This window comes from Xiphias gladius, chromosome 2 (genome assembly GCF_016859285.1).
Source record: "Xiphias gladius isolate SHS-SW01 ecotype Sanya breed wild chromosome 2, ASM1685928v1, whole genome shotgun sequence".
Lineage (NCBI taxonomy): Eukaryota > Metazoa > Chordata > Actinopteri > Istiophoriformes > Xiphiidae > Xiphias > Xiphias gladius.
In genome coordinates, this window is record NC_053401.1 from 264,618 (window position 1) to 276,871 (window position 12,254).

Consider the following 12,254-nt stretch of genomic DNA (forward strand, 5'->3'; position numbering starts at 1 on the left):
ATAAATAAATGTTTATGGCCAAAAATATTTCCAGTTTTGTTTTCTGATTTTCCTGAATTAGTCTGTTATTAAAGAAACACAACGGGCAGTTATTAATGTTCTGACATCTAAAACGTCAGAGAGGACGAGGTGGTCGGTCTGTGTCTTCACAAGAATGTCTCCTCTGCTCCGGAACAGATCCAGAATCACTTTCTCGGAGAGTCTTGAACTGTGATCATTGAGTCTCAAACTGAGAATCCGGAGCAGTCTGAACAGGACCCAGAATCTCTTGACACTGGTTTCCCATCCACTAAAATGGAACTGAAGATCAGTCTCACTAGATAAATGGAGTTTTTCATTTTCAAAGCTTGAAATTGAAATTGAAAAATCTGAATAAATCAGCTGTTTTGGCCAAAGTCTCCAAGATTTCACCAGACAGACGAAAAACTGCTGCAGTCCTGCAAAACCTGCAAAACAAATTTGGTTCCTTCACTCCTGAATATATGATGCACGCTCAGTTTTAATCTTCACTCCCAGGTTCCTGAGGCGTTTCTGGGCGCTAGAACAGGTACGAAGCAGCGCAGGTCCAGGAGGACGTGACGCAGTCCTGTCGATGGTTTCACTTTATTCCACTGATCTACAGGTGGAGGCGATGCGCCGACAAAGGAGGGAAAGAAGACGCCTGCAAACCTGATGTAAACAATGCAAGACTGAAAACAGTTTAAGTGTCATCGTCACAAGTGTTTTGAGGGGAAATTTAACGGCTTTGTTCGAGCTCAGTGATTCTGTGTGAGACACTGAGTAATGAAACAGAAACTGTAAAAGTCCACAGGGAGCTTTCATTTCATGAAAATGCAGCAGAGCACGATGCAGCGTAAACGGACGTCCTGATGGGGGCGCTGTAAAAAAAAAATCAATCCAGGTAAAAGTCTTCATGGGAGGGTAGAGACACTGAAACAATTCATAAATAAACTCTGGAAAAATCTGGAGCTCCCCCTCTGCAGCATCAACCAATCACAGCCTGTCGTCTGCTGCGCAGGTGTGGCAGGTGGGGAAAGGTTCCCGATTGGTCGCAGAGAAATCCAATAGCATTAGTCCATCACTGACTCATCTGCGTGTCTCAGCACAGTCAAATCTTTTTACTAAAGTCTGGTTAATTCGCTGGTGTGACCTTTGCCCTCAGGTGTGACCTTTACCCTCAGGTGTGCTGTTGTCTTTACTTACAGGTGTGCATGTCGTTCATGCTCTCGCAGCGCCTGCAGCGGACGTAGCAGCACCAGACGAACTTGCACTCGCAGCGTTGGACGTGTCTCACCACGTGTGTGTTGTATCCTCGGCCGCAGCACAGCAGGTTGCAGCCGTCCGACCCGGCGGACGTCCGGTTGCAGCGGCGTCCTCTGGTGCCGGAGACGCCCCGCCGTCGGTCCTCCAGGCAGTAGTTGGGAGACTTGTTGAAGAAGATGAGCTGGTGTTTGTCCACGGGGAGGCGTCGCTGGTCCTTCCTCCTCGTCTTCCTCCTCGAGCGGTCCGACACCTGAACACTGCGCTCGTATCGCTCCTTCAGATAAACGCCGACGCGCTCAAATGGCGCCATCGTCCTCCAACACGTCTTCACTGCACAGGAACCGGAAACACCGTGACAACGACAGTCTGTCGACATCGTCCTGTCAATCGCCTGAAGGACACAGACACAGACAGGAAGGACAGCTCTGTGTGAGACATGGTTTAAACTCCTGGTAATGAGAAGGAGCTTCTGTAGTGTCAGAGGTGATAAAGCAGCTCGGAGTCTCGGGCGCTGATGTTCTCATGCTGTTGATGGTCTCAGGTCTCTGTTCTGGTCGGAACATCATGAAAACAACAGGTCGGGACATTAGAGAAGGACCCGAGTCCTGCACAGAAACCGAGTTAGACCGTCCAAGTGTTGGACAGGACAGACAACACACTGATTATCCGGATACTAATCAGACAGGATATGTCTTTTTTCTTTAGCGATAAATTAAAACTTTATTGTCCCAGAGGTGAATCTGCCTCGGTGGGTCAGTCACTTCAAATTAAATGCTCCTGTAACAAAGACGGATTCAGCTGAAGATTAAAAAATAAAATAAATGAATGTTTATTTGGCTTTAAATGCAGCTTTACTTTGAAGGAAATTCCTCTTTCCGTGTAACCGGTACCAAATTACACAGACGTCTTGTAGAAAACCTCTGCTACTGTGAAATAAAGTGTTACCTCCGGTGGATCTACTTTGTTGCTCTTTTGATCTGTCTTAAGCTGCTTTAAACAACATCCTGCGGATGTTTCACATTAAAAGCCTTTCAGCAGCTCGAAGGGCATGAATTCTCTGTTTCCTGTTGCGTTTTTCACGTGAGACTGTAGGAAAATGCAACAGTCATCAAACAAAGACATGAAATATTGACCTTAAACACTAGTTGAAGCTCAGATTTATATTTATATTTTGTGATCTCATTACTAACTTTGAATGGAAGCACTCAAAAGGTCTTTCTACGTTGATTTTTATTCTGTATTTTGCTGGTTTGTGCTTGATGTTTACTTGGGTTCATAGTTCTCTCTCTGTGCTCTATTTCTCCGTGAACATGTTGAGCTCTGATTTAAAACGCCGGCCTGGACACTGATGGATTTCATTTTGAAGAAGCAGTTTGCATAATCTTCAAAAGCTGAAATAAAAGAGTGTGTTAGAGTTATGGATGTGCAGCTTTTCCTTTCTTTCTTTTAAGCTTTAAATTTGAAACTCAAATGTAGGAAGTGTTGAAGAGTTTAGGCACTTCCTGCGCCTGAGCTTCACACCGATCATTCAAATGGCCAAGTCGAAGTAACATTATACAGAATTGAAAGGCCGCAGATGAGGATTATTTCCATTATCGGTTCATCTTCGTGGTTAATCGATCAAACGTTTTGTCCATTTATTTCTGTCTCACCTGTCGTCCGGCCTCGGTGTTGTGCTGGTTCATGGTGATCAGCGTGTACCCTCCTCTGCTCGTCGACATGTTTTTGACGGCGTTGTCGATGAACTTGCGGCTGAACCAGGTCCCGTACTGGATGTGGTCCGAGCAGCCGCCCCAGTGCCAGCCCTCCGCCGCCAAGCCGCCCCCCTGCAACCGAGTGTCGCAGCCGCACTCCGTCATGTTGCCGTGACTGCAGGAGCGCGTGATGGCGTGGACCAGCCCCGCCGCCATCACCGCGTAGATAAACGCCGTTTCTTTAGTTCCTATTGGACAAGAGGGAGGGAGGGTCCGTGTGACGTCATTAATCCCAGATTCAAGAGGAAGCTCAAAGATCGGAGTGAAAGTAGTTAAACTACTTCAGGACACATTGGGGACCTGCATCTCCAAAGACCATCAAGACCTGCACGTTCCAAATCGAGTCCCAGGTCAGGAGCGGCGGTTTAAAAGCACTGATCTTTAACTCACGGCACTTTCCCACGTATATGAATTTAAACATAAAACACGTGAATCGGGATGAAGAACAATTGACGACTGTAAAATTGAATTATGTTTAAAGTATTTTCCAGTTCATTTTTGTCCTCGATCACTGACTGGGAGCTGTAGGGGATTTTGAAGGTGCGACAGCTTATCAATTTTGGCCATCGGAAATAATTCATAATTACAGTAAGTAATGGGCTTTAATTTACATTAAATCCACCTCGGGGCACCACCCCTAAAAAGGGAAAGGAGCGAAATCACCGATCCAGTCTCATTGTATTCTAACTGTCAGTTTGGCCTCCGATTAATGACGAACTTACCCGTCAAAGGCTGGTAAAGGCTGGAGGGTCGGACTCTGCAGAGGTTGGCGACTTTCACTCTCTCAGAACATTCAACGGACCAGCAGGTACATTCAGCAGCATTTATTCAACAGGTGACAAGAGGAAAAACGCACAACGTCTAATCTAACCAACGGTGCGATACACAAGCGTGCGTGTGTGTGTCTGTGTGTGTCTGTCTGTGCGTATGTGTGTGTGTGTGTGTGTGTGTCTGCGTGTGTGTCTGTGTGTGTCTGCTTGTGTCTGTTAGTGTGTCTGTGTGTGTCTGTGTGTGTCTGTGTGTGTCTGTTAGTGTGTCTGTGTGTGTCTGTGTGTGTCTGCTTGTGTGTGTGGGGTTTTATGTCTGTGTGTGTGTCTGTTTGTGTGACCGTGTGTGTGTGTGTGTGTCTGCTTGTGTGTGTGTGTGCGTGTGTGCGTGTGGGTGTACGTGTGTCTGTGTGTGTCTGGGTGTGTGTGTTTCTGTGTGTGTGTGTCTGTGTGTGGGTGTGCGTGTGCCCGTCTGTGTGTGTGTGTGTCTGTGTGTGTGTGTGTGTGTCTGTTTGTGTGTAGTTGTGTTCTGGGGGTGGGGCTGAGCAAAGGGAGCCCTGGGATTTTGAGGCCCTGGACTCATCACTGGCTGATTGTCGGGTCCGTGGGCAGAGTTCTAGCACTGGTGTGAAGCCCGAGGAATTCTGGGAAGTCGAGTTCAGTTTAAATCACACAAAGGAACAAATAAATCAGAGGAGACCCAGGAGGCCCTGCAGGGTCGTAAGACAGATCTACGACGCCTCGTGTCTCTAATGTCCTGATCTGAAACACGTGGTCGGCTCATGTAGAACAGAATCTGTGCATCTTTCGCATCGGTTTTTATCTTTAAATTGAATTTATATACATAACATCACATGTCCTGTCCTGACGTTTTTACTTACATATTTAAGTGACACTTTGATGACTAGAGATTAACGGGCGGAAATTCTGCTGCATTAAGTACAATTGAAGCTGCTATAAAATCCTTCTTATTCAATTAAAGTTGAGCTTTAGGAACAAAAGAAACACGTACAGTCCTGAAACGAACTCTGTCTGCGTAGCATGTCAACGCTTCCCCCTTCGAAGCTCCTGTGGGATTCTGCTATTTTGCAAGCAGAAGCCCTTTAACCTTCTAAATACCCTCCTGGACTTTCCGCTCATTGTCCAGTTCATTAGGTCGTGTTTCGATACTTTCTCCACCCTAAATGGTGTAAACGGTGAGAACAAAATATCCATAGTAATTATGAAACAACAATCCCTTAAAATGAACCCTCGCCCTGAAAACACAGCAAACACTTGAAGGTGTTCGGTTGCCACAGACAGAGATGAAACGCCTCAAAAGCACCTCAGTGTTCAAAGTGGATCCTTATTTTTAGACGAAGGAGTTTAATGATGTTAAAATAACAGGAGATCCATCATTTGATTTTTCAGTTCAGGTGAAAATTCAGGAGTTGCTTTCATGTTATTTGGTCAGTTTTTTTACTCCCTAAAGAATAAACCACTGACTTTACACCTCAGCTGAAAAATGAAAAAGGCCCCTGTAAAATCGTGTGGGACATTTATGGGGTTTCGTCCACTCATTCACTCGATGTTTTGATGAAACGTCCTAACGAGGCTTTAATGTCTGAAGAGGTTTGACGTGGCGTTTTCATGGTTGGGCCACATTAAGGATTAAGAACCCCCCGTTTTAACGATTTGGATTCCGGCCCCTCTTTTCCTCTGGCGCCACTATCAGGACCAGCTTTACGGTTTCACCGCTCAGGGTGGAGAAAACCTCTCCTCTTTTCTCCAGCCTGAGCGCCTGGTTTTGGCTGCAGGGTTTTGAACCGGCCTCACCGCTCGTCAACTCGTATCCGAACACGGACGGGTCTTCGGTGGTGGAGCAGTTCCACCTCTCGTGTCTGAACTGGCTCTGACACTCAGCGACGGCCAGCCGGGCTCCCTCCTGGATGCTGGGCAGCAGGAACGGCTTCTTCCGGCACAGCTCCCGCTGTTTGTGGCTCAGAGGCAGGTCGGCGCAGCCCAGGTTCTCCGGGACTCCCGCCGAGGTCACGCCCAGCCACCTGTGGGGAACACCGGCCGTTACTGTCCCGCTGCGTCCCCCGACAGCTGCAGCCCTCGCTGAAGGAAGGAACGCCAGACTTCGTTGGAAAAGTGTTCAATTTTTGAAATCAGCCCGAAGTCAGTAACACTTCAGGGCAAATTAGAACCAACAGAACCGAGGGTAAAGTTCTGGCTGATAAATGTAATGAAAGCGTCACGGTCATCCACTGACTGAAGGTCTCGTGCTGAACATGTGGATAATGAGACACGAGCTCCAGTAAAACAGCTCATTTATAGAAGTGTGACTCTGTGGGTTTTAATTAGAGAGTGGGCCGTGCGTCTCCGCGGGATAAGGGAGCCACATCTGGTCCGTCTTACGTGGCGCGTCCGGGCACTGAAATTCACCGATTTCGGTGGAATTCGGCTTCACCTCGTCTTTAAACGCATTTCACGTAAAACCGTCATATGAGGAGTCACGCGCTTATTATTTTAGCCCCGGAGCAAAATGACTAAACGATGCATTTTTCTATGGAAACTCCGTATTTAGCTCCACAGCATCTCCCAAGTTTAGGCTCGACTGATGGCACGTTTTCGGACTTGTGGTTATTGATAGAAAATACTGAGAGAATACGAGGCCGAACCGCAGAGGCTTCCGTCGCTCCGGATGATCTACCGAGTTACATCAGGAGCCGGTGAACTGGCGGGTTCCGTAGAGGAAATCTGGTTTTGTCAGCTGGACCTCTGCCTACTGGGTCCAGTCAACAGAACCTGTACGAAACGAATATCAAATATAGAGTTTTCTCAATGAGACCTGGCGCCTCGCGGTTTCCCAGAGTCGACCGCGTCAAGCCGACGCACACCAGACCGTTTGACTGACAGACGGACCTGGACGCAATGTTGGTATTTTATCAACCCAGGTGCCGTATTGTGGATTTTATTTAAAACCGAATTAAAGAGTAGGCGTCATTCAAATGTTCGGTTTTTTTCAATGGAGTTTGGTTTGAGCCACGAAAAAAAACTTGCACCCAGATGGAAAACTGGAAATGAATTTTCCCGAATATTTGACTTTCAGGTCGCTCGTTTTTTTTTTTTTTGTTTTAAAGAAAAGGACAAAAAAGGAAACAGAATAAAAAGCTTAATTTAATTTATCTACCTACGTGAATACTAACTAGTGTTACTGGGTTCAGGTGAGCCGGAGTGAAGAGTGTGTCTCTTCACTCCAGAGGCTTTACTGAATAATATGTGCAGTGGTGCGGGATTGAACGGATACACAGGGACGCCTTAAATTGACAGTTTTACGCATGGATTTCGATTGTACCGGCTCTGCTGGGTTCATACGTAAACCCGGCGCGCTCCAGCCCAGATCAAACATCCAGTTGGATCTCTGAGACGCCCTGGAAGTCCTGGACTTGTTCCTATAAAATCTCAACTGGACTCAGATTGCTTGCTTCCACCGTGCGCTTCTGAAGAAAAGGAAAAGCACCGAATGGTAACAGATGGTCCCGAAGAATAAGATGGTGTTTTATTTACTAAAGTGTTTGTTGTGTACGCCGAACTGGAAAGTGGGTCTCTTCACGCCAGGACCTACACCGAGTGATACCCGCTGCAGTGTTAGCCTACGCAGATGTGCAGGGGCCTCTTAAATTGACCGTTTTTTAAACGGAATTTCGTTTCTGCTTCTCTCCGAAGGCCATTGCGTAAAACCGATGCGCGTACGACCACCTGAGCTCGGACCCCGTTAACCAACAGGTTCGACTTGAATCCAGCCACTTTGTGAGAGGAACTGGTCTCCGTGGAAATTCTACAGTTATTTCATCATTTATTGATCACGGATTTTAGGTTATTTACATCGTTCGCTTCTGTTTGGTTTTGTGGCAAAAGACTGAATAAATCAGTGATAAACAATTGGTATTTCATTCACATTAGTTCTATTTATGGGATCAACAACAGTCTTCGCCGAAGTGAAGGACGCGTATGGAAGTGTATCTGAAACGGTTACTGCCCGAACAGATACACGGGGAAGCCTTAAATGGACCGATTCTTGAACGGAGTTCTCGTTTTGTTGCTTGTTCAGGGTTAATCTGCGGCTTCTTCGGATCGGGCCCCGTGAACCTGCGGGCTCATACTCACATCCAGCTGGCTCTGCAGCGGAGCGGACACACGGAGACCAGCAGCAGAGTCAGAGCGCACATGTGTCGGACTCCGCAGATCCGTCTCTCCATGACCTCTTCATCTATCTGAGCCGTCGGGCTGCGCTCTTACTCTGTCCATCAGCGGGAGTCTCTGTCTCATACTAAAACCCGCTCCGGGAGCAGACTCAGTAATCCCGGTCTCAGTCCATTGATGGTCCTCCGGTGAGCCGGCGGCCTCCCTCCCCGCTGCCGGTGATGAGACGCTTGGAAAAACCTCCTGCTGGAGTTTCTTCAGCTTCCAGACAAGTCTTTATTCTGCAGGAGAAGAAACGGGACCACCTGGGCCAATCTGAGTCCCGGAGGATCCTCATTGGACCAGCGGAGGATTCATATTCAGCAGTTGACGTCAGAACTGGACTCCAATTGGACGGACGGGTCAGAGACACAGACACAGACCGGTTTGTGGATCATCGGCCCGATGTTCCGCGTTCACATCTGATCGGCGATTAAGACGTAACACCCCAGAAAACTCTTGGATTTTTGAATGGAGTTTGGTCTGAAGGTTTCAACCGTTAGAAAACAACCGAAGAACGTTACATGCGAAGCATAAAAAATAAGAAATAAAAAATCTGTTTAACCAATAAAGAAAGAAATCCACGTCCTGTGGTTTCCCAGAGCTTTCAGCCACATCTCAGTGGATTCAAAGGCCAAGACTGAACTTACACGCTAGTTTTGGTCGGACTTCAGGGAGGACCTGAGGCTCATCAGTTGGACTAGACGCTTTTTCACTCGGTCCCCCTTAAATCTGACGGGAAACCGCCTCTCTCAAAATCCACCAGCTCTTTCAAAAACCTGTCTGGGCTGAAGGTGAGCGAGTTCAGAGGTGAAAACGAGACGAGCAGCCGGTGAGAAAACTCTCTCTCTTACGACAGAAGATTTATTCAAATGGATCAAGTTACACTTTTTTTATTAGTAAAAAGTGAACGAGTGAAAGTTTAGAAAGAGGAAACAACAGATTATAAATTGAGGTGATTCTTCAACATTCATGTATTAAACAGGACGGAGGTGAAAGTTTAAAACTCATAGACAAATAAAAAAGACAGATTTCATGTCTTCACAGTCGCATTTGTTAATGATCAAATGTGTTAAACGTTTTCATACTTTAGAGAGCAGAGAGAAATGATAACATTCACATAAATATTCATATAATCTTTTTCCAGCATGTAAACATGTTTAGAGATAAAGGCACAATAAACATCTGTAGAAAAATATATAGAAAATATAAGCAGAGAATCAAATCTAAGACATTTCTTTCACATGATAAACACAGTTATCACCGAGTCTTTGGCTTTGGATATTAGCTCATATACACAATAAGGTCGATGACTGAGGTATGTAGAAATATAAATAGATACGGAGGAGACGCTGAGAGACAGAGAGGCTGGTCAGGCCGATCAATATCAGGGGAATATTAGTGTTTGATTAAATATCGGATATTCACTTCTGACATGACAGAGGAGCTTCGGCTGAGCACAGATGTGGAAAAACCTGTTGGACGTCAGAAGCTAGTCAGCATGCATCAGGGACCAGCCGGTGTGTGGTAAGACTAGTTGCTGGGCGTTTACTTGGAGGCACAGATTAGGAAATAGCAGATGCACAGTAGAACGTAGCTGGGTGCATGTGAAGCCCACCTGGCAGGTGCTCATTAGAAATCAACTGCCGAGCAGAACATCACTGGAGGTCATTGGAAAGTAGCTGGCGCTCACTAAAAGCTTCACAAACTGGACTTCACTTTGTATTTGAGCTTGATGATCTGTTGTATGTCAGTAATTGGTTCAGATACGTCTTTCCCTGGACTCTCAAAAAACTCTGAGAATTTGATATTTATTTTATTTTTGTTTGTCACTTCAAGGGTTTGTTGGTGGTGGAATCACAAAATAAAAGTGTGATCCTGCGAAAATAAAGAAGAACCATACCTCTGTGTCCAGAAGAAGAAAAGTGGAAAGTGGAGTTTTAAAAAAGTTTCTCTCTTTTTCTTTTACTTTCCTCATTATTTGTCTTTTCTCCTCCTCTGTTTCCTTTATCCATCCTCCCTCCACCCAGCTTCAAAATACAGGTGAGTCTTTCTACAGGCCTCACCTGTTACGGCCTGACACTCACACTCACACTCACACTCACACTCACACTCACACTCACACTCACACTCACACTCACACTCTGATGTTTAGTTTCTGGTTTTGGGACACAGGCGGCTCAGCAGGATCTCAGAGTACACCTGGTTCACTGGTCCTCTCACATGATAGGTCAAGGCGTCGGGCCCCGCCTCCCGGTCCTTGTCCTGCACGGCTGATTGGCTGCTGAGTCCAGGTCTGAAGGAACAGGTTCTGTTGGTGGTGGACGTTGTGTCGTCTGGAGGCCTGGAGGAGCAAAATTTCTCCACCTGTAAATGCAGAAGAAGAAAGACTTTTATTTTAAGAGTTTTTACTTATTTAAAACTCCTTCTCTGATTGGTCCAGGACATTTCTGATCAGGTTCAGTTGGTTCTCAGTGAAGAAGCTGAGCTACAACTTTTATCGAATATAGAGTTTACGGCTCAGCTGCCTCTTCTGGCCTAAACTGGCCGTTTGGACAACAAGTCTGTTTCTATCCACGTTTTAGGCAAATTTTCAGATTGTACATAAAAAAAACGTGAGTGGAAACTTTGGTAAATTTGATAAAAAGGTGTGAGATAAAATTTGTGTAAAGTGAAAACTGACATCATGCTGACAAATAATGTTTTCCAGAGGCAGCAGGTATAAAGAAGAAAAGAACAGGACCCAGAATGCTTCCTTGAGGGACTCCATAATCAGAATCCAATAAGGAAACTTTATCACAGAGTCTTCATCTCATCAATCAAGACAAACAGGACAGAGCCATGTGACCGACTGCTGCGTCAGGCTGAGCTGAAGTGTTATACTCTATCAAATATATCACACTGATATAGCAAACTTCATTTAGTGCCCACCCACGCTGATATTGCACCAATGAAATCACAGTATTGATATCATCAGTTGGTACCTAGAAAACACTGATATTTCTCCTGACTTTTACTTTGACGAGGTGATGAACGGTTCCTGGTTTTCTTTATAGTTTGGTGAGTTAAAAGAGCTTCCTACGAAGTCACCAAGAGGAGATGAGCTCTCTGTTTTTGACCCGATATCCTGTAAATCCACAAGAACATAGAAATAGTTAAGAAAATTAAGTTATCTGGGTTAATATAACTCAATCTCTGGATTTTATTCAGTAACATTTATTTTTAATTTGACAATTTCTGGGAGCATCTCCTGGGATAAATTAGTTAAGATGCTTTTAAGCCTGCGATGCAGCGACGCTGAGCCCAAGACAAATTTCCCTCAGGGGACAATAAAGTATAAAGTATCTTGTCTTAAACATGGTCGAAACATTTTTTCACCCTAAAAACGGTCTGAAAACCCAAGTTTCTAAACATCCATCTAAAAAGCAGAACCATTAAAAGTCATTATCACTAAGTTTGGATCTTCCCAGATACAGAAAACATTTGATGACAACGTGAATATTTCTGCAGACATCAGCTCAGATGTGTCTGTGCAGTGTTTTAAAATCTGCCGTCTTTGTTTACCAGCTGTTTGTCATTTTAACAGCCACAAGTTCAGAGGTTTGACCACACATTCAGTCTGAAATCAGCTGCTCTCAGAAAGTTATTTATGAACTAGTAAAACTCCCTCTAATTGGTAATCACACATTCACTCCCACAGACGCTGATTTTATACGAAATTACCAACAAAAAGCAGATTTTTAAAAGGAAGTGGAAGTGGTGGGTTTGGATGTTTACGTCTAGAAAGCTCCAGTTTCCTCAGCCATCAGAAAATGCTGATTAATTTTATTTGGTTCATGATCTGAACCTTTGGAGACTTTTTAGATCTTGGGAAAATCACCCGAATAGCTGCAGGCTGTTGATGCTGTGGTTCTTGGTGGTGGTCGATGCTGCGTCCCTCTAATAATATAAAGTTAACTGAAAATGCATTCAAAAAACAGTCTTTAATCACAGCCATTGGCTTTGTGTGCCACATTTCCACTTTTATTTGGTTGTTTGGTGTTTTATTTTATTTTTCCTGTTGACAACTGCTGAAACAGTCTTCCTGTAAGAAAAAAACACATTAAATTGTGCCACTTCAAGCTTTCAAGTGCCCAGTCTCCCATAGTTGCTCCGACAGTCTGGTGACTGAAGGCCGCAAAATACAATTCAAATCATTTTCATATTCATCAAACCATTCCGTGAGTCGTTATTTATTACATTT

The 12,254-nt window shown here is 45.1% G+C and overlaps 2 protein-coding genes across 6 annotated transcripts in view; both read right to left on the reverse strand.

Moving 5' to 3' along the window:
* Positions 1-460: 460 nt before the first annotated feature.
* Positions 461-8,037, reverse strand: wnt16 (wingless-type MMTV integration site family, member 16). 2 transcript variants are annotated; one of them, XM_040140769.1, is made up of 4 exons: positions 7,937-8,037; positions 5,600-5,826; positions 2,916-3,205; positions 763-1,654 (listed from the first exon to the last, which is right to left on the reverse strand). In XM_040140769.1, exons 1-4 carry the CDS (start codon positions 8,026-8,028, stop codon positions 1,196-1,198), a joined length of 1,068 nt encoding a protein of 355 aa, XP_039996703.1. In that variant the 5' UTR covers positions 8,029-8,037; the 3' UTR covers positions 763-1,195. The 2 variants fall into 2 exon arrangements, with proteins under 2 accessions (XP_039996692.1, XP_039996703.1); XM_040140758.1 differs by lacking the exons at positions 5,600-5,826; positions 7,937-8,037 and having other exon boundaries at positions 461-878; positions 1,204-1,654; positions 2,916-3,187.
* Positions 8,038-8,902: 865 nt separating this feature from the next.
* Positions 8,903-12,254, reverse strand: part of cped1 (cadherin-like and PC-esterase domain containing 1) — a 44,322-nt gene continuing 40,970 nt past the window's right edge. For 2 of the 4 annotated variants that reach the window (XM_040151571.1, XM_040151564.1), the window contains exon 21: positions 8,903-10,378. In XM_040151571.1, coding sequence (XP_040007505.1) covers positions 10,163-10,378 — 216 coding nt within the window. In that variant the 3' untranslated portion in view covers positions 8,903-10,162. Of the gene's footprint in view, positions 10,379-11,021; positions 11,139-12,019; positions 12,096-12,254 lie in introns of those variants that run through there. The other 2 variants (XM_040151574.1, XM_040151575.1) reach the window with 2 other exon arrangements.

Bases quoted from the DNA above. Each gene is read 5' to 3' on its own strand.
- wnt16 (XM_040140769.1), bottom strand. From the start codon at position 8,028: ATGGAGAGACGGATCTGCGGAGTCCGACACATGTGCGCTCTGACTCTG. The intron at 3,206-5,599 runs GTGAGGCCGGTT...CTTGTCCAATAG, and splicing joins CGGATACGAGTTGACGAGCG to GAACTAAAGAAACGGCGTTT. The intron at 1,655-2,915 runs GTGAGACAGAAA...TGTGTCCTTCAG, and splicing joins ACACCGAGGCCGGACGACAG to GCGATTGACAGGACGATGTC.